General features: G+C 38.7%; 2 protein-coding genes across 4 annotated transcripts in view; both read left to right on the top strand.

Annotated features, from left to right (window-relative positions):
- The window catches only part of rabgap1 (RAB GTPase activating protein 1), a 91,781-nt gene that overhangs the window by 48,257 nt on the left and 22,362 nt on the right, over window positions 1-21,162 (top strand). For all 3 annotated transcript variants that reach the window (XM_065290269.1, XM_065290268.1, XM_065290270.2), the window contains one exon: window positions 20,324-20,437. In XM_065290269.1, the coding sequence (XP_065146341.1) occupies window positions 20,324-20,437 (114 nt within the window). The remainder of the gene's footprint in view (window positions 1-20,323; window positions 20,438-21,162) is intronic.
- LOC135779536 (probable G-protein coupled receptor 21) lies at window positions 1,250-3,621 on the top strand. The gene has a single exon (XM_065290303.2). The coding sequence runs from the start codon at window positions 2,317-2,319 to the stop codon at window positions 3,343-3,345; it is 1,029 nt and encodes a 342-aa protein (XP_065146375.1). The 5' UTR covers window positions 1,250-2,316; the 3' UTR covers window positions 3,346-3,621.

Raw genomic sequence — 21,162 nt, 5'->3', positions numbered from 1 at the left:
TCTTACATACATTCAGCTCCTTCATCCTTCTTTATTTCTTTCTAACCTATTCATTGTCCCCTCCTGATGGATGAGCCCAATGTCGACTGCTCCCCACCTTACTGTCGGCCCTATTTTTAGCCCCTCGTGTTTCAGGCTGAGGAGATGCGTGAAAATGGGGACTGTGTGTGTGTTTGTGGATTTCTGACTGAAGAAGTCTTGTGATTTAGTTTTACCACGACAACAGTGTACTCATGTAAAGAATGGAGACTATATGTTAGTATATTTAATAAACCAGGCTGGTACACAGTATACCACAGTAACCCCAGTACACATAAAACAATACATGTTTGATTCAATTCAATGTAAATGTTGATAATATTGATAGAAGTGGTGTATCTGACCTTTCTCTATTGGTTATTGGCTATCAAATAATACATGTAATTATACATTACATTATACATGTCATGCTTTCTTCCAAAGAGACTTAACACTTTTGATCTAGTAGAAAATAAATAGTATGGAGATACAGTAAAAATGTAACCCATATTTGTGTTCGCATTTTCTATTAGTGCCGTAAACAGTCCCAGTAATTGTTATTTTTTAATAATAAAGTCTGTGAATTAATAATATTAAAAAGCCTTGTGCTATAGGGCTCAGTCTATGATGCTATTTAGGGCAACGTCTCATGTAGTTCATGAGAAAATACTGTAAATGTCAAAAATATGAACATGCAGACAAAGTGCTGTCACAAAAGGACCTCCTTGTTTTTTTGTGTTGTTTTTAGTTGTGTATTCTTAACACAGACTATTTTGGGTTTTTTCTTAAATTATATTATAAGTCAAAAGTCAATTTAGGATTTATTTTAGGATACTTGTTTGTATTCTGTTTGGCAGACATCGTGTTTGAAATAGAGTTTGTCTTTAGGGCTTAGAACAACTCATGCATACAATGTTTTTGCATCTATATATATCTCTAGCTACACTGTGTTATGGTCCAACAACTTTTTAAAATTTTGTACAAATATAGTAGTTATTTTCAGGAAAGGTTGTTTCTTGGTTGCGCATGCTGCACTATTAGCATTAACATTGCTGTATGCAGTATTTTCCCCCTGCATAAAGTATGGTGTTATTAAAAGTTTCATTTGTTTCACATTTGTTTTTCATTTTATTTCTGGGACTTTGAAAATCGCAAGCATAACATGCTGACCTCCCGCTGATTCTGCACGTGTCCGCTTGTGAGCGAGAGGGAGTGAGTGGGAGGGATGCGGTGCTGAAATTGCGATGGAGAGAAAGGCAAGTGCAAGCAGAGAGCAACATGGGGTTTATATATGAAAGGAAATTAAGTGTTTGTTTAGTTGAGGAAGCCTGTAAAAATGCAAATCATTTTTCTGAGCGACGAGACGAGTGTATGGATTGTACGGTAAGTAGAAGGGGATGCCTCACTCTCCCCATGCTTCTACATTCCCTCACTGGCTCAAGTCGAGGATGGGAGGAGTTTGACTGCTCCTGCTGCAGCAGAGGGAAGGAGGGAGGGAACACAGATGCATCAGTGCCACAGACGAGAGAGGGAGAGAGAGAGAGGCTGCTTTCTGCATCACACCACTCTATTCCTCATTTACATTCCAGACGGTAGCTCCTCTCTGGAGAGCTCCCTTCTCTGTTTGAAATGCCAATCACCACTGGCTGTTCCTTTATCCTCGATCATGCACACTTCCTCAGTGCTGATGTGAGGGAGGCGAGAACCCGGCACGTGCTGAGGAGATTCCCTACTTTTTGTCCGACCGACGAATGAAGTTGCCGCAAAGATATCAGAGTCTGGAATTTGACCTCTCGGAAATGTATAGGAATAATCAACTTGACTGATATTTTGAGGATTCTCCCCTGCTGTGATTATTCGGGACTACTAACTGTTACTCCGCACTGGGACTCCATTTCCTTTTCTTTTTCCATGTGCCGCCAACTGCCTGCCCTTCTCAGACACTGCTTTGCATCTCCCCAGCAAGGTGAGACTGATAGAGGAGGAGGTGAGTGTACGTCCTGTAGTACTGACGCTTCATCCAGAGTTTAAGCTTGACCCACTACCTGCTCCCACAGGAGTCACTGTGTGATCCAGTGTGTTGTTACACTCAGTAAGTGACTCTCCGCAGGATACCGTCGTCGCATGTGTGCGATTTATTTAAAGGATTTTTCTGGACCAGCGGCTCATGTTGCTGCTGATATGGCAGGCACCCGGCATGGGCACATCCCTCGTATCTGTTGGGGCAGCTGTGTTTGCTGAGCTAGGCCCTCAAGGAACTAGCACCCTATTTGTGCACCCAAGCGCACCCTGAACAAAATGAACGGAACTGAGCTAAACCAAAGCACAGAACCTTTTTGCCTTCTGAACATTGGCTACTCCGAGATCTTTAACACCTGCCTGCTGGAAGTAACTGTTATTCTTTTATTGACAGTGCTCATCATTTCTGGGAACCTGGTGGTTATTTTTGTGTTCCATTGTGCCCCTCTGCTCAGCCACCATACTACTAGCTCCTTTATCCAGACGATGGCGTATGCAGACTTGTTGGTCGGAGTCAGCTGTCTCATTCCATCATTGTCCCTCCTGTACCACCTGGAGGGTTTGAACGAGGAACTCACCTGCAAGGTCTTCAGCTACATGGTCTGCGTTTTGAAGAGCGTCTCCATGGCCTCATTGGCATGCGTTAGCGTCGACCGTTACGTCGCCATCACACGACCTCTTTCCTACACAGCTCTGGTCACACCTTGCCGACTCCGCACCTGTATTACCCTGATTTGGGTATATTCTGCGCTTATCTTTCTGCCGTCTTTTTTTGATTGGGGCAAACCGGGATATCATGGTGATGTATTCAAGTGGTGCTCCTCCTGGACCACTCAACCCATGTTTACCGCCTTTATTGTCGCAGCCCTGTACGCACCTGCTGCGTTTACAGTTTGTTTCACATACGCTCATATTTTTCGCATCTGTCGGCAACACACTCGGCAAATCAGTGAGCGGAGAGCTCGCTTTGGTCCGCATGAGCCTGAGACGGGTGAGCAAGCCTGTACGGACAGACGCTACGCTACCGTTCTCTTCCGCATCACCAGTGTGTTCTATTTGCTTTGGCTCCCCTACATCATCTACTTTTTATTGGAGAGTGCTGGGATATACCACCATGCCATCGCCTCGTTCCTGACCACATGGCTGGCCATAAGCAATAGTTTTTGCAACTGCCTTATCTACAGCCTGTCCAACAGAGCCTTCCGCAAGGGCCTCAAGCGACTTTGCCTACTTTGTCTGCAACGTAAAGACACCAAGAAGCCCATTGGAGATCCACAGGCCCCTCAACGACCTGCCTGCCATGTGTAGTTCCTTCTGTTGGCTAGTGATTTAGCATTAAGGGCAAGTGTTTTGTCAAGTTAAAATGGATACTATAGATTGGTATCGGCATCCGTGCGCCGTCCCAGTTTGTCAGGGCGTTTTGAATGAGGCAACACCTTAAAGGTTGGTTTGCCTGTACGTATAGTTGCAGGATAAGACTAGAGGGAGAAGCCGACCCCTGACCTTGGTAACTGGAGATGAAGCAGACGGTTTTGTGAAAGTGGGTGGCTCTCATTGTTACAGATATTGGGTGTTTAGAGGGAATGAGTTTGAGGCAGAATTGTGATTTAGAACATGTTTAGATTATTTAATTAATGAGATTTAAGTCAAAGTGTTGTGCTTTGCATAAAGACCAACTCATAACAGCATTATCTAGCTGATCTGTAGACTGTGGTGATTTTATCAGCCTTTGTGGACTGTTGACTTTTAGTTATGCTCATGTGGTCAGCACTGTGGGAATGAATAGCTTGTGTTTCTTTTCACAGCACTTGCTTTTAAAATGCAAATATAAAGAACGAGCCTTGCTCTGATCTGATCTAAAACTTAGAATAGTATTTGCAAGATGTTAAAAATATTCTTCTAGACTGAGAATATAATCTGATTCCTTGGTTTCAGATATTTTATTTATTTTTACACTAGTAATTCTGAATTCCTTTCCACATAATTTCCAAGGATACTCAAACCATGACCCTGCTCCCAGCGGAGGAATGTGTTTGTTAGATCTGCTGTGATTTTTGTCTCAGGACCAGCTAGGACATTCAGAATTAAAAAAAATTTTAAAGCCTTTCCCCTAAATTACAGCATTCTACCTTCTAGTAGTGTTACAATTACACAGGCTTCTCATTTTGTGCTTGTTTAATGCCACGGAGGTATTACATCCACACCGTTGGTCAAAGGTCATCGTCCTTAATAAACACTTTAATACAACAGCAAACAGATGGCGTATTCTGACTGGCATCTTACTATCATTTGGTTCTACTGCAGATGAACTTTCTTGCTGAAAGATGCAGGGTCTTCTCACCCCAAGCATTAACCTCTGAAGATCCATTTAATCCCACAGAGGATTGTGGGGGATTTGACTTGGATCTCAGTTTGATTGTTATGCCTTCTAAACGGAATGACTTTCTGACATGACCTCTGCCCTGAAACATCAGTGATGGCCATGCTTGGTTTACTCGCTGGGAGTTTCAGTGGATCTGTTTGAATGCATCAAGAAGACCTCATTTTAAATATCACATCAAGTAGTTCAGCTACGTGACCCTTACAGATGTTCACTGCGTCAGTGGATCCTTAAGCTGCTCAGCTTTGCAATGTTAAAAGTCGTTGAAGAACCTTGCGGAGGAGAGCCTGGATTCCTAACGTTGGACAATTAATGTGTAGATCAGAGGTCAGGACGAAAGCTACTAAAACGGCGTCGGATTTCGGAGAGGTCAAACGTTTCTTGCATGTGCATACATACTTTTAAAGACAGCTTTGCAAAAAACGAACATTTATTGCGCTGTATTATTTATGTTTATGACACACTCCATGAAGTCTCGTACACACAATCTGTATAACTCGTATGTGGAGGTGCCAAGAAAATTAACTTTTTTTTTGACTGTGAGTGTATTGACTTATATGGATGGTACTGTTAAATATTGTTTTCTTATGCAGATAGCTTTGTTCTTATAACTGACCAAAGTCACACATTCTTTTTATTTTAAATGTATACGAGAACCGTCAAATTAAAAATGCATTTCTCTGTATTTAATGTAATGGTATTCATGAGTATGACCTTTACTGTCTCTTCAAATGAACATTTTTCATTGAAGAGGGGTGTGTAATAAATCCCCAAAATAGTGTTTTGTAAGACGCTATGAGAATGGAGCTCTAATTTAGTAGTTTGACTACCAGAAAATGATCTATTTTTATGTCACATCACTCGTCTTTGTGTCTTATGAAGCGATAGGTCAAACCTTTGATAAGTGACGTGTCAAGTGTCGAAACTGCTTATGAGCTGCCATTTCGTGGCAGGGCGCTGTGCAATACTAAAGAGAAAACATATCTGAAAAGGGCTTTTTTCTTTAAGTGTCCCAGCTGTGTGCTAAAGTGTAGATTTTAATACGATGGCCTCTGGACTGTTTTTGAACCAGATCTGAAAGAATTCATTTTACCGTTTAGCTGTTTATCCATTCAACAGTGCATGAATGGGCTCTGGACTCACCCAAGACTACTTGAAGCATAAATGTTCCTCTCATTTGCTTTATCCTTTTAAATAAGTTTAAGATTACATTAAAATCTCCTATATTTTGATGACCACTTCCAAAAAAAAGGGATGTATTAAACTCTACAATGTATTTCCAAAATAGTCAGTAAATTGTTTAAAGGGCTAGTCCGGTTTTGGTTCACCTGACCTTAATCGAACATGTTTCTTTGAGATAATAATGATTTTTATAGCAGCAAGATGGAGCACAACCGAATAGAATTGAATGCAGGGGTTACACAGCGCATTTTTCGTAGTTTGAAAACTATTTTTAACAAAAACTTATGACATACAAAAACTTTGTCTGCATATGTTTGGTTCTAGTGCAGTTGGTTAAAGGGGATGAATTTAAAGATGCAAGGTTTTGTATTTTTAAATGGTCTAAAAGCTAAAGCACATCAAAAATCACTAAATTGACTAATGATCCATTACAATAATTAATAAAAAAATCAAAAAATGAAACGAAACAGAATTTTGGCTATCATCCGAAAGAATGAAAGATTTTTTTATTGAATGATCCCCATTATAAATTTGTAGATTGGTGGAAATTTTGAAAGATTTTTGTTATTTAATTCATTTTTCTATAAAGATTAGAAATGAAATTGTAGTTGGTTTTTCTGCTTAAATTTAAAAGAAAAGCTCTTGAAGCATGCTTATCTGTGCATTGTTGCTGTAGATATTGTCTTTTGAAGTCGATCTTGTATTTGAATGATGTAGCAAGTGGATTTATATATTGACTTTTATTAACTAAGGATGGAAGTGTGCAAGTGTTTTTTTGTAATGGTAATGGATCATGAGGCCGTACATCAATGGTACTTCTTGGTGAACAGTAGGGTAAAGGTTTCAGTTTTATTTTATTTGTACAACATTGATGCCACAGAGCTTTTTGTATGTTTTTTGTTCTCTCTGTGATGCCAAAGCGTTTTTTTTTTCCTGTGGGAAACTGACTATGTTCTAGAAGCCAAAGTCAAGGCCTAGTGCCCTCAAGGGAGTTAATCTCCCATGATGCTTCGCTCTCCGCGGTGCCATATTTGGATGCCGGACCCATCCGGGCCCCTGCCATCGTAGTTAATGGAAGGCTGAGCTAAAACGTAGTGTGTTTATTCTTGAATAAACATTTCACAACCTCTACTTGATTGTATTAGGTGTTTGTGTTGAATTTATTCATGCATGTTCTAACAGTCTGTTAAATGGATTGCTCATGATCTCTCCCTTGCAAGTGACAATGATTTGATCAACTGGAGTGCATTTTTTTTTTTACTTTAACCTTTAATATGTCCCAAATTGTATTTTTTTTTATGCGAATATGAAAACTGTCTGTGTCTGTGTTTAACACTGAAGTTGCTGGGCTGAAAGAATATTGTTCTGCTTCTATGCGTTTTTATTTTAGCGATTCTACAAACTGTCTGGTGCGTTGTATGGTTGTAGCTAAGGTACTGGTGTAGTGTACCACAAATTTTGTAATAATGTCATGTTTTAGAAAATAATTGTTGACAGTATATTTATATTCTGGTATATCTGCACTGAAGAAATAAATGTGAACTTAATGTCTTGAATGTGCGTCATTGTATGAAGAAACATGTTGATCGAGTATTCATGTGCCTCTGTTGGTATGTGCGCATGTTTTTTTTTCTTTTTGATGCATATGACAGTACATTAAGCACCGACAGGGATTGTTAAATATCTACTTCACACACATTGAAGAACAAGTCATCTGTACAGTAGTGCATCACAGTTTGAATAGGATATTGGGAATACGGGAAGTGAGGTAAGCTGGGAAACTTTTAACTTGTGTATATGACTCAGCTGGGAAAAATGGTCGAATGACATAACTTTCCCCTTATTAAATGAGCCTTTGGCACGACTTACCCCAAATCGTACCCTTTATCTCACAAATACCTTTTTGGAAAAATATTTTAAATTATGATCATTGTTTTATTCATTGGCAGTTTGTCTCAGTTCCTTAGTATGGTACCACTGCAGTGTTTCCCATACATAGGCTCTACTTGGGCGCTGCGCCCAGGTAAATTGCGACCCGCCCAGGTAAAAAAAATCACTTTACGAATTTCCGTATTTTCTGAACTCGACTGGATGACCCGTGTTTTGGAGAGAGAGAGAGAGAGAGAGAGAGCGCGAGAGAGAGAGCGCGAGAGAGAGAGCGCGAGAGAGAGCGCGAGAGAGAGGTGGGGGTCGGGTGACCGTGAAGATGATGCACGCGTCATAAACTCATCATCCATCGCGGCAAACTGGATCAACTGCAGCAGCACATACGGAGCAGCCAGGGAACACACTGCGACCAAAATGGTCGCATATGCTTATGTGCATATGTGTTTATAGCATCTAAGTTGGCTTCATTTTGCGTGCAAGCACGTTGTGTCTCTCCGGTTGAGTGTCCGTTCACGTGCTCTCTGTTTCTCAATGAATTGGGCGCGACGCGAAGCAACCTCAGTGTCACATTGTATCCTTTCATGTTTCTGAACTTGAGCAGAGTTTTACCATTAGAGGTCTTTCTTCACTGAGGACGCGGGACCCGTACGGTTCCGGGTTTATATTTTAAATGGTCAGATGGGTCCGGGTCGGTCCTAGTTCATTACTTCGGGTCCCAAGTCTGATTAATATTGTGTGTAAAACCCGAGTCGATCGGAGAACGGCCGTGAGCGCTACCGTGCTAAAGCTCGAGTGCTGTTATAGCGTGCCTCCGGTTTCTATGGCGATAGCAACTGGCTCTTGTCACGACCACGCGCCGCTTCATTTTCTTTATCTCATTTTTAAATCTTACTATTAATAGACAATATCTTTACTAAAATCTAAACAGTTAGCACAGAGATTGTAGCAAAAAGCAGTGCTAATACTGAATGAGCAAAGCTCTAGCTGACTCAGGATATAAAAAACGCAAAGCTGTAATGTAAAGTCTGTCATCGGGACAGCAATAGACTTTTAAATCTGAAATAATTAGTGGATTAAGCTTTTTTTAATTGGCAAAAGAGAAATAGAAAGCAGAAGCAGTAAAAGTGCCTATATAGAAGTTATTAACATTATAACATCAGTCACATGTATAATCTATAGACCTGCACTGTCTATTAATATACTGTACATAGTATTGTATATAATTGAGTTTGATAAAAGGGGTCATCAAATTGCTTCATATATCAGTGCAAAAACATAAAGTGTTTTCGTGGTGCTTTGACAAACAGTGTCAGCTTTGTTTATGGCAAAAAAAGTTTGGGGTGGTTAGATTAATGAATATAATGTGAAATTAATATGAATTTTTTATAAATCAAAGTATTGTGTTGTGTCACACATTATTAGTTCTTTGTTACATGTATAGTAGACCATTTTTTGTCGGTGGATAATAATGATCGCCCTTTTCACCAGCTACCACCACAAGTAAATTTCAGATCTGTGGGAAACACTGCACTGGTAATGTCAGCAAGATGTTCATTTGTTATCACTTTTTTAAATCAAGAGGGATCTTCAAAATAAAAATTGCAACTGTATATACACAACAGTTCCTCAAACAATACGTTTTTGAGGCATCATATTTGTAATATGAGCTTTTTGAATAAGTCACGTTTAAATGTAAACAACAACTTAAGTAGTTTTTGATCTGAAATGGTAGCATGTCGGCTCCACGTGGGTACTTAAGATGATCATTGGTTCTGTTTAGTCTTATGACTAGTTATCAGTTGCGTCATGAAGAAAAACGCAATTACAAGACACAAGAGAACCATTGATTGTCTTACATACCATTGTGAACCTTTCTCTAATGATGGATGGGCTTCAAACTCGTGGCCACCACGTTAATTTAGTATCTTCCTAAAAATGACATGGGATGTCTTTGAATGATGACAGAATCAGAATAGCTAAAAGAAAATTATCTTTCACAAGCATTTTCCAAGATATTTCTTGGCCTACTATTATTGGTTTACTCAAATAATTACTCAAATATAAAATACTAACTTACCCTTGGTTATATATACTGTGTTAGACTTGATGAGACTAGTTCTAGTGCACTTATGTATTGCTGTCCTTGTGTTGCCCTAATTGCTTCTATTGTTTACCATATTTGTAAGTCGCTTTGGACAAAAGTGTCTGCTAAATGACTAAATGTAAGTAAACAAGTCATCAATAATTTTTACTGTATTTTTATAAAACCATACATGACACGTAGGGCTGGGCCGTATGACGGTATATTTTGTTACTGTGAAACAAACTGTCAGACGTAATAGATTTTTCTATTCTGTGCAAGTGAGCGTGGCTAACGTTGCAAAATCGCATGTTAGACTGAGTATGATGGGAAAACATGTAAAATAATCCACTCATAACAAATGAAGGAGTTATTTCTGTTATTTCATAATAAGCACAAGTGAATCCTCCCCGGGTCTCTTTGTGCTCATGCAGCAGGTCTCTCGAGGAGCGCACAAGGAGCTGCATCGCCAAATAAAGAAAGCACTTCTCACACAAAATGCTAATAGTTTTATAGTTTTCTGAACTTTAAGCAAGCTAAGACGAAACTTGCATTTATATCAGTGACGTGTGCGCTGCTGGAGCGATGTAGTTTGAAGGGCCATTTGCTCATAGAACAAACATCTTGGATCAGAAAGAAGAGAAAGAGATGTTGCAGTTAAGGTCTAATAGAAAGTAAAGAGCATTAAGAGCTTAAAACAGTTTACTAAGTTGTCTTAATGATTTTGGGGCAAGTCGTCACATGCGTTTTACACTGGAAATAGTTAACCCCGGGTTATTTTAAAATCCCTTGTTAACGGAATCCTAGGTTATCTGTTTCAAATTTCACAAGGGGTTTCACACTGTGCAATCCTAAACCCTAGGTCAGGTGTCTGAAACCCTGCTCTTACACCTTATTGGTTTCACACAGCATGCATTTGGCACTGCAATGTGAGGTTAATCCCACAAAAGCATGGCTAGCAGGGTTTCATAACCCTGGGTTAATTTCAGGGATAACCCCGCTTCTAAATTAAAAGTGTGAAACAATCCTTAACCTTGGGATAAAAGCAGGTTTTAGAAAGAAGATAACCCAGGTTTAAGCACAGTGTGAAAAGCCCCTAGAGTTAATATTTCCAGTTCTGGTTTGAATAAAAAAATTTAAATCAATAATCACAATTAAGTAGTGTTGTTAATTTTTAACAGTATCATCTCATTAGGTTTAACTTTGGGAGTTAACACCTGATGTCTAGTAATTTAAACCAGTCATTTAACAGGGCAAAACCATGTGCCCACTACGTGATGTGTTGAAGGGAACAGGAAGTGGACCCTCCCTAACTTTTATTCAGGGTGTGATCAAATCCCGGCAACTCATTCCCCTCCTCCTCTCGCCTTTCATCAAGCTCACTACTTCTTTTATAATCAACATCCCCCCCTAAAAAAACAAAATGCCATTTTCGTCCATTGTTGCCGATCAGAATAAACGGCCATTAACAATGGTCAGGAAAAAAGTACAATGCTTCCTGCGGAAGCACCCACACACAAAATCACCAGTCCAGTCGAAACAGCACTTGTTTTGCACCCGGTGTTCAGGAGGTTCACACAGATTTTATTCTGAGTGGTTTTGACCCTCCACAATGCTGCCCAAACATAAACATGGTTTCTTATTTAAGACACAGGGACTTCAGCAAACCCTGAACCTGCTTAGACTTCCTGCTATGAGGTTGCTGAGCAGCTGGTGAGAAAGAGTAGTTCTTGGGAAACCTGCAGAAAAAAGGATTTTCTTTGGCTTCTTCCATTAATTCTTTGTTTGTTATTCATCTTTTCCTGCCATTCTTTACATTCTTTCTTTTCTTTAATTCGTAGGTTCCTCTTTTTGGTTCAATAGAAGCGATTAAGAAGAATTTCATACCTATGTGTTATTTTTGCTAAATTATCCTTATTATTTGGTGTATATATAAGAAGTTATAAATATCTGTGGTTCTTTCTAGTCTATCTAGTTTCTAGACCAGACCTGTTTTTTATCTAGGTTTTGTCAGGTCAAATTGGTTGATCACTTTGTGATCCTGAGACTAAGCTTTCCTACGATACCACATTTGAAAATGTGAACATAACGCACTCGTCGTTACGACTTCAGAAGAGGGAATTAAGATAATTCTGACATCATGTGAAGGCGATTTCACGGCTTAGGCGCATCAATACTTGCTTTAGGTCAAGAGTAGTCTATGTACAGTAGACAGACTGGTCAGATCTCAGGCTGACCTATTTTTAGCTTCTTCTAGTCTACTGCATTCAACATAGATCTGTCCTAGTTTCTCCGTAGACCATTTTCCATCTTCTCCGCTTGCTGGCCCGTGGCCTCGCTCGTACAGTGGGTCAGGCTACTCGCGTTAAGCTGCTGGCTGCCGATGCATTATTTAGTGCCTTCTCTCTTCCACATAAACAGAGCATTAATTATAGAAAGAGAGCCTAATTAATCTTTGAAAAAGGGGTATGCTTACTAAGGCTGGAGTCTGCTGTTAGCTCAAGCATATGGGAGTGCTTGTGAGCACCTATGTGCACATATCGGATTGTTTAGTACTTGTATTACATGTGATAGGTGTAAACTGAAGCTAAAGATTTTTTTGCATTTAAGGAAAGCAGCTTTACCTTAAATACATTTTAGTACAGGCATATATAAAGTATAGCATATGAAATATAGAATATGTGGTACATACAGTATACTGTATATAGTTTTAAAATAAATAAACAACCAACCAAAAAAATTAATAAATAAATATATATTCTTTTTATATTAAAATTATTAGTTTTGTTTTATTATGTGAACCACTGACCATATCTCTCTGCAGTTTTAAATAAAAATATTGTCCCAAATATGTAAAAAAAATACATTGGGCTTCCCCATATTAATTACATTTACGTTTATCGGTTTGGAAGATTTGCCTTTCAAAGCAGTTTTCAATGATTTTAAACATTGTTATTTTAAACGTGCATTTCCTGGAGATCAAACCCATGGTGTTGACATGCCTTCCACCATCCTCCAGTTAAGCTGTTGGACAATGTCATTAGAAATGTTGTTTATAGAGATCTGCTTGGGCGTTTGTTTAACAACATAAGAATGTAGTGGACAAACACAGTGAGAGACAAAATAAAGGATTTGCATTTTGCCAGAAAATTGGTTTAAAGTTTAAGCAAAGTAAAAATTCATAAAAATTGTGGTTGGCCTTGGACTAATGGTTCAGCTGAGTCACTCAAACCGAGTTTATGATGTTGCAGTTTAACACGTGTTGCCCTAATGCTGCATTTACACCAACAGCGGTAGAGGCGTGAAGCGCGAGTGATTTCAATGTTAAGTCAATGTGCAGACATGTTGACGCGCGTCAGGAGGTCCCGCGGCGCGGAAGAGGCGTTCGGCGCTGAGCGGAAGACGCGTTTCCGCCTCATTCGCGCGTGACGCTCGCGCGGAAGGCGCGAATTGAGCATTGTGCGCGGTACGCGTGAATGGTGCTTTTGTGCATTTTGCGGATCACGCGAATTTGCGTGTTGAAAAATTTGAACTTTGGTGGAATTTCGCGCCGCGTTAACCAATCAGGAGCCTGCCTGCTGCTGTGGTGGCAGCGCCGCCCGGAGTCACTCACTCAACTAGTCACTCGACGCTATATGACACAAGTTGTTATTTCTATAAAGGAGACAGGAATAAAAAGGACCTCGCTTGGAAGAGTGTCAGTAAGGACTTTGGGCAACCTGGTAAGTTGTAATACACACTTCACTTTTGAGTCACGTGACGTTTATCGACCCACGCCATTTGTTTCCCCCTATAGTAAGGTTACCAAATACAAACTGGTAACTCTCTCAATAAATGCACAGTCAACATAAGTCATCCTACAAACATACAACCACATAGCACTTGCCCCTCCCACAAGAAGCGGAGTTTGCCTCTGCGCTCTACACGCGCGAATGCATCAAAATTGTTCAAGCGGCAAACCACGCGGGGTAGACGCGATTTTGACGCCCAAAACGCGTTTGGTGTAAACTCAGCATAAGGGGGTCGCACACCAGGCGAGCAGCTCAGTGCCGCGCCATTCTAAAAAAAAATTCAAACACACTGTATTCTATGAGTATACGCACACCAGCGCCAATAGGTAGCCCCTGTCCTCGGTGCCCAGCTACAACTCAGGAAATTGCTCAAATCCCTGTTGCACCACAAAACGCCACTCACATAGTTTAACGTTTAATAACATCGTATTTGTCTTAAATCATTAACGATTAACATTGGCTGCTAACGTTTTTGATGCTATCTGACTAAGCTCGTGCTATTTAATGTGCACTTCCGGTGTACGATACCTCCGAGTTGTCCTAGAAGCGGCACTGCACTTCTCGTCCGGTGTGCGACCCCCTTTAGAGGCTGAGACTAATGTAATTACTTTTAAAGTGATAATGGACCTACAAATGTAAATTCTGTCATCGTTTACTTACCGGCAAGTTGTTTTAAACTTGTATGACTTTCTTTATTCTGTTAAACACAAACGAAGATATTTTGATACAAGATGGTAAATGCACAGATGGCTGCAAAAAAACCTTACGTCTCTGGACATAACACCCACTGACTTCCATAGTAGAAATACATGCTACAAAATGCAAATGGGTTACATTTTGGTGTTCATGCTAGGCAAATTATTTGTTAGATAATAGTTAACAAAACATAATTACTACCACAACAACAACAGAAAACATTGGATTTTGTCCTCTAATTATTAAAAAAATTAATAATGAAACCCAAATTTACCAATTTTGTGAAAATTGTCTCCTTGGTTGATAATGACTACCAAAACTTGTAGCAATGTACTGTACTGTAGTGTTTTACAATGCAAAATTGAGGGGTAATGAAGAAAGACTGAGTGGAAAAATAGGGACGGAGAGAACAAAACTGGATAAAGAAAGCCAGTGCGTGTAGGCAGTAGAATAAATGCGGTGTGACGACTGATGCTAATCGTTCTTTTAGCAGATTGTAGTCTTGTCCTTGAAAGCGTATGAATAAAACATGATGTCCTGAATTCAGTCTAAACCCCTTCACCCAGACATGCACATTTGAGAGAGACGAGTAAGCCAGGTAGTCTATGCGACTCAATCAACGCTTTATTTTGTGTGTGGAATAGCGTCATCCTTTTTTTACACATTGATGCTGTAGATCAAAGTGTGTAGCATTCACACAGAATTATTATTTTTTTGCTTGGTCATGGTGTCTGTTTTGAGATAATCTGTAGTCTAATATAAGGTTGGGGCTACATATTCTTTATAGAAACACAGAGGTGTCCAGCTTCTTTATGCAAATGGCTGGTGTTTCAAATCACTGGAATATGTAAATCTTTCGCAAAGTACAATGTCCCATTTCAGCTTCCACTGGATGATAAGCACATCTCAATCTCTCCTATTTCTTTAAGAGTTGAACCAGTCAAGAAATAATATATAAGAATAATCTACCTCATCATCCATCGAAACAAAACTGCTCGCTGCTTTCACCGTCTTGGTTGTATTTATCGCTCTGTACAAAGATTTGAATGTGCATGGGAGTGTTGTTTCTTTACAAGGTAACGGCGCCATCTACAATGGATTTAGTGATTTTTAAGGATCCATGTTAATGCAGATCTTATTAACAGTTGATATGTGTATGTGATACTTTTTTTGTCATTTCTATGTTAAATCACATGACTGATCTACCATCCATTACAGACTTTAGACAGAAGACTCTAAGGGATTCTGTAACTAAATCACAAACATTGTAAGGAAAAGTGTGTGATGTGTTTAAGACAGACTGTATCTCATGTAACTTAAATTCAATATGTTTCTTACTGTACATATCATACTGTATATAAAAGACCTACCAAAGCACCTTGAAATATGCAGCTTTGTTTGATGCGTTAGCATGATTTTCAGGACAAATTGCTCTTCTAAATGCAAATCTTATAGATATTATGTTTATAGATATTCTTTAGGCTAACATATTAATTAATAAGGGCCAAAAACCTTCACTTGTGATTTCATGGGGCCTTGGAGAATTAATTTTGACAGATGGTTCAGAACTTGTTACCTCTTTTCTTACTCAAAGAGACTTTACTGTTGCCCAAAAAGGTCAAATGTTATGGGCCCTTCCAGATGGAGAAACCTGACATAGTCACACTATGGGTCATGTTCAGGAAATGTTAAATCACTATACAAGGAAGTGAGGTTAGGAGTCTTATCTGTGGCGCACTTAGTGTACTCTACGAGCAACGGTTGAGTGTTATGGCTGACAGCCACGGGCATGATGTAATATCCAACATTATTGTCATTTAAATGGCAAAAGGATGTAAAAGCAGCTTGCCATTAAGCTTCTTGTTGTGTTTGAAACGGAGTGCATCTATAAATAGATGTTGAGTAATCTACAATAGATTCAGCTTTATGGCATACATGGCAGAGCTGTACAATGACTCTACTTTAGAGTTATTTTGGTATGTTAGTGTTGTTGTTTACTAGACTAGTAATGTATTTTTATATGCATTTGTGTACACTGTTTGGTGTCTGCCCATATTCGCCTTAAATCAGTTCCAGTTGTTTAAAAGAAATATTAATGGGCACTCTGTTCACTGCCTGATTAAAAGACCTACTAAATTGCTGCATTATATACGTTATCTGTGTAAATGCACCCAAACAATTCATTGTGACTTGTTTCATCAGGTCATGTATCTTTTTCAGAACATTGGTCATGTGCTTCTGGAGTGTTGTGAATAGATGTTTTGTACGTTACTACTTTATCTCTATTTCTCTGTTCATCTCAGTCATGTGATGATGCTCTCGGTTTAATTGCCTATTTTGGCCTTTGATAAAAGTTTTTAATTGGCCGATTTAGTGGGCCGGTCAAAGCCAAAAGTCTACCAATGTTTTTCTCTTCTTTTCACATATATTAAGCCTCATAAGCCCAGATTTTCCTGTTTACATTAGAGGTCTGCAGTGGTCAAAATGACCCCAGAAATTCAAAAAGTGATTACAAAAAAATATGAACTTTTTTTAATGATACAAATATTATATATATTTTTAGTTTACTTCCCATCTATACATTAATGCTGTGTTTTGGGAGATATGAAGTACTTTTGTACCGGTTTACCACTAAATTCCTCAACTTCACAATTAGCTTGCATGTAAAATATAAAAAAATATGAAAAATTCAGATAAATTATTTGCTAAATTTCATTTAAATTGTTTTTAGATATTGATCTAGACGTTATGTGTTGAATTTGACCATCTGCTGGTTAGAAGTTTTTATATTAAAGAATTACAGTTTAGGAAATAAATCATTTTGACCAGCAGAGGCCCATAGAGACCCCTTTATTTCACTGGATGTGGTCAACTGCTTATTTCAACACTTTAGTGATTCATTATGTGAATTTATGTATATAAGCACTAAAGCCCGTCACTTAACACCTTTGTTCTGCATCTGTGACTGCTTTTTGACAAATTCTATAAAAAAATGCTGGTGCTATATGGCACCAAAAGTGGTTCTTTGCTCGTAATCATAGAAGAACCATTTTTAGTGCCATATAGCACCGTTGAAGCACCTGTGTAGCACATGTGTAGAACCATATAGGGGCCATAAAGCACCACATATGGTTCTACATAGCACTATATGGTTCTACACAGGTGCTTCACTGGTGCTTCAACGGTGCAATATGGCACTAAAAATGGTTCTTCTATGATTACGAGAAAAGAACCACTTTTGGTGCTATATAGCACCGTTTGTTTTTAGAGTGTGTGTGTGTGTGTGTGTGTGTGTGTGTGTGTGTGTGTGTGTGTGTGTGTGTGTGTGTGTGAGAGAGAGAGACTGAGCATGAGCATATATTTTCTATATTGCATTTGTGCTCTAGTATCAGGCCTTCCTTTCTGTGTTGAAATTTTCAGATTTATTCTGGATGCATTGATTTTTTTTACAAATAAAAAATTGATATTTTTGTATTTCCCATTCATTTTTAATTGGGGTCATTTTGACCCCCAGGGGCCTCTTTTGTAAAAAAATTGTATGCATCTTCAGAATTACCCAATCGAGTCCAGTTTTTTATATGAATATTGACAGATATCAAAAGTCACAAAATCTTACTCCACTGAGATGAAGGGAATCATTTTTCTTTAACTAAAGAAAAGTGGGTTGGCAGTCATTTTGACCCCAAGGGACCTTTAAGGGTTAAGTTTCAAATCAAATAATTTAAAATGAGTTTTGACATTCATTTTTGAAACTGCAAATATGTTTGTTTATTTATTTATATAGTTAGTTACTTAAGGCAGTGTTTCTAAAACTTTTCCATGGGTACCTCCACTTGTGTAGGGTGCATCCCTTCGTTGCCCCCCCCCCACAAATCTAATACTTTAAATTCTAAAACTTAACATTTGAATTAAACAAAACATATTAAATGATGCAATGTATTGCTGTTGGTTAGTAGCCGCACATCGGTCAAAGCATACTGAACTGTGGATACGGGCGGATGGCCACGGTGGGCACATACTTTACACAGTACAAATGATTACTTATTCAAATGATTACTATACCAAGCCATCAGAGCTATGATTCACATCATTAACAGGACATTCAAAAATTATGGACAGATGAAGAAAAGTTACAGATTCACCATTGCAAGCAAAGTTTAGAACAAACAACAAGAAAACAAAGAACAGGGATCAAATATTATTGTGAAGAAAAAGCTCCTTAGCTTTCGTTCTTGGAAGAAAATGAAAATAAAAGAGAGAAGACAATGGTTTGTGCAAACTCTATCTGTTGCCATTGTGTATGTTGTTTATAGTGCAGTGTCCTGCCTTAAAATTTTCTCACGCATACGCTGTTGTACGTGTACTGTCTGTGCGGTCTCAAAAATTGGGCTGCACGCAGACGGGGTGTGCAGATGACAATAGTCCCTCATGATGAGGAAAATTACATCTTTATTTTCAAACCCCAATGTTACGATGCGTCTGCATGTCTATTTTCTCAAATACAAAATAAATTGATGTATTTTTAACTTCTAAAACACAGCTATGAATGAGGAGTTCCACTTTGTTGTCGCATTGCACAAACATTAATGTCAGTAACAAAAAATGTGCGCTTTGGCAGGAATGCATAGACAGACTTTACAGTACATGAAGATGTGGAGAGTGTCTAAATGAACTGTAAATCAATGCATCAATGTTTTCTTACACCCCTATTATTTATGTCCAGGAAAGGGATATATAATATATATGCTGGATGTATGGGGAACCCAACAAGTGTTTAGTTTAAAGACTATTTTTAGCCAACTTGTAACATTGTTTTGATTGAAAACATCTGTGTTGTGGCCATGAAGGAAAGTAGATGATAGGGAGGTGTTGGTAGATCAAGCACTAAGGACCGCTGGAATGATCAGCCTCTCGATCAGCTCTTTTGTAAGTCACCACTCCTCTTACGTAATCCTTAAAACAAAACAAAATTCCTATTGATTCTTTTTGGATTGACGGTATTTATTCAGCAAAGCGATACAAACTGAGCTGTATCTGATCTTCCAAAGATGGTTATTTTGCAGTTAGCTTACGTTACATATACTGTTTGTGGTCAAACTGTGTGTCCATGACACATCTGGAAACAGACTTGTTTACACACACATACATGTCCACCACAGTTTATTCACACGGCCCTTTGGGACTCTGTGAACAGCATGTTCCCGTGGACACAGTAAATGTCTTGGGGCGATTTGGGTGTTTTGCTCCTTGGCATGCCCTCTTGATCTCCTCCAAATGGTTGGCAGTCTAAAATGCCTTATTTGTCCTGATAGCAGCACTTTAGTCTGTGTTAAATTCTTGGTCTAGTCTTGATGTTATTAATATTATTGTACATTCACACCAGATGTCAGTGTTAACGCAGGCCGTGTTGTAGCATGGCCCTTACGCGATTGTCATAGTTACAACAGCCAATCACAGTGGACCGCAACACAAGACAAAAAAGGCAGCATTTGTTTTGACAGCCAATGGATGCCGGTTTGGTTGCACTAGTGATTGTTGTATAGCACAATGATTAATCTTTTCTCCATTTTTATGTTCCTCTGTTCTACGGTCTTGCACAAATGTAATTGGCTAGCGTCTGCACTTGATTATTTGCAAAAGGCTATCTGATTGGCTGATGCCTGCGTTGGCACTTGAAAAGTTGAGAAATGTCGGAGCCGATGGTGTAGTGGATGGTGCAGACGCACTTCTGGCGACCCGAGTTCGAAACCCGGCTCGAGGTCCTTTGCCAATCCCATACCCCTCTCTTCACCCTATACTTTCCTGTCGTCTCCTTAATTACTATCCAATAAAAAAGGCAAAAATGGCCCAAAAAAAATCAAACAAGAAATGTTCAACTTCTGCCACGAGCAACGCAAGAAATCCAACGCCCATGGATCCACAATTCATATATATATTTGTTAACCCGAATGTCTGTCAATTGCCATACATGTTTGAGCATATTTTTTTAAGGGCTTTGTATTGTGAGACATTATATATATATATATATATATATATATATATATATATATATATATATATATATATATGTCAAGCTTATTTTGCTGATATCATTATGTTGTACCAAATAGTGGAACTGTACAGTATTTGTAAACGTGTTTTTACCAATCATCAAATTTTTCCGCCAGTGTATGTCTCATTAAAAGTCAATGAGTTGTTTTTTTTAGATAAGCAGGATATGCTATCAGCTGTATGTCATGATAATATTTCTCTTTCTGTCTCTTTTATTAGGAATCTCCACAAGACAGTGCCATCACTCGTGACATTAACCGTACGTTTCCTGCGCACGACTACTTTAAAGACACAGGAGGTGATGGGCAGGATTCGCTCTATAAGATCTGTAAGGTGAGCAGATGACCCGTCTGGTATTTGTTTTTCCACACAGATGAAGCACTTCAAGTTTTTTGTCATCTTTAGTGTGCCAAATAAATATTTAACATCTCTAAGAGAACCTGCCACTTTATAAGATTACCATTATTTTATAGATTTCTGTGACATTATATTAAATGTTAAATGCATAAAGTCTTTTTTCTAATCTATATGGTTTGTATGGCAGGTGGGTGGAATTGGACTAAAAGTCAGACGGATACATATATGATTTGATACATCTGTTAATGCCAAATATGCAGATATATTTATCTCTTGTTCGTATGCTTTGTTTTATAACATTTGTGATCACACAGTAGGACATTTTGAGGATATATTTGAGGTCCTAAGAAGTTTACAGTTTACTGGGAAATGTATGGTGGACATTTAATGACCCAAATTACACTTTTCTCTCAAACTTTCTTCCCAAAATAATGGGGTCACTGGGTTTAATGTGAAAGTCGATTGATGGAGTTTCCATCTTTAGGGATCTGCTAATAATTCATCAAACCCTTACTGCCATCATTCATACTGAACTATAGATTTCTTATATCGACCACACGCTGTGATTCAGTTGCCGGCCTCTAACCACCACAACTCAATCCAGCACAAAGTTTATAAGAGCGCCAATTTGTGTTTGTCACAATCTTAGCAAACCTTTTTAACACAGTTTTGAGAGCTATGTAGGTCAATCTAAATAGAAC

Source organism: Paramisgurnus dabryanus, chromosome 10, assembly GCF_030506205.2.
Source record: "Paramisgurnus dabryanus chromosome 10, PD_genome_1.1, whole genome shotgun sequence".
Taxonomy (NCBI): Eukaryota; Metazoa; Chordata; class Actinopteri; order Cypriniformes; family Cobitidae; genus Paramisgurnus; species Paramisgurnus dabryanus.
The sequence above is the reverse complement of the archived record's forward strand: the minus strand, read 5'-3'. Positions and strand labels throughout refer to the sequence as shown.

Coding starts and splice junctions, on each gene's coding strand:
- LOC135779536 (XM_065290303.2), top strand. CDS start 2,317: ATGAACGGAACTGAGCTAAACCAAAGCACAGAACCTTTTTGCCTTCTG.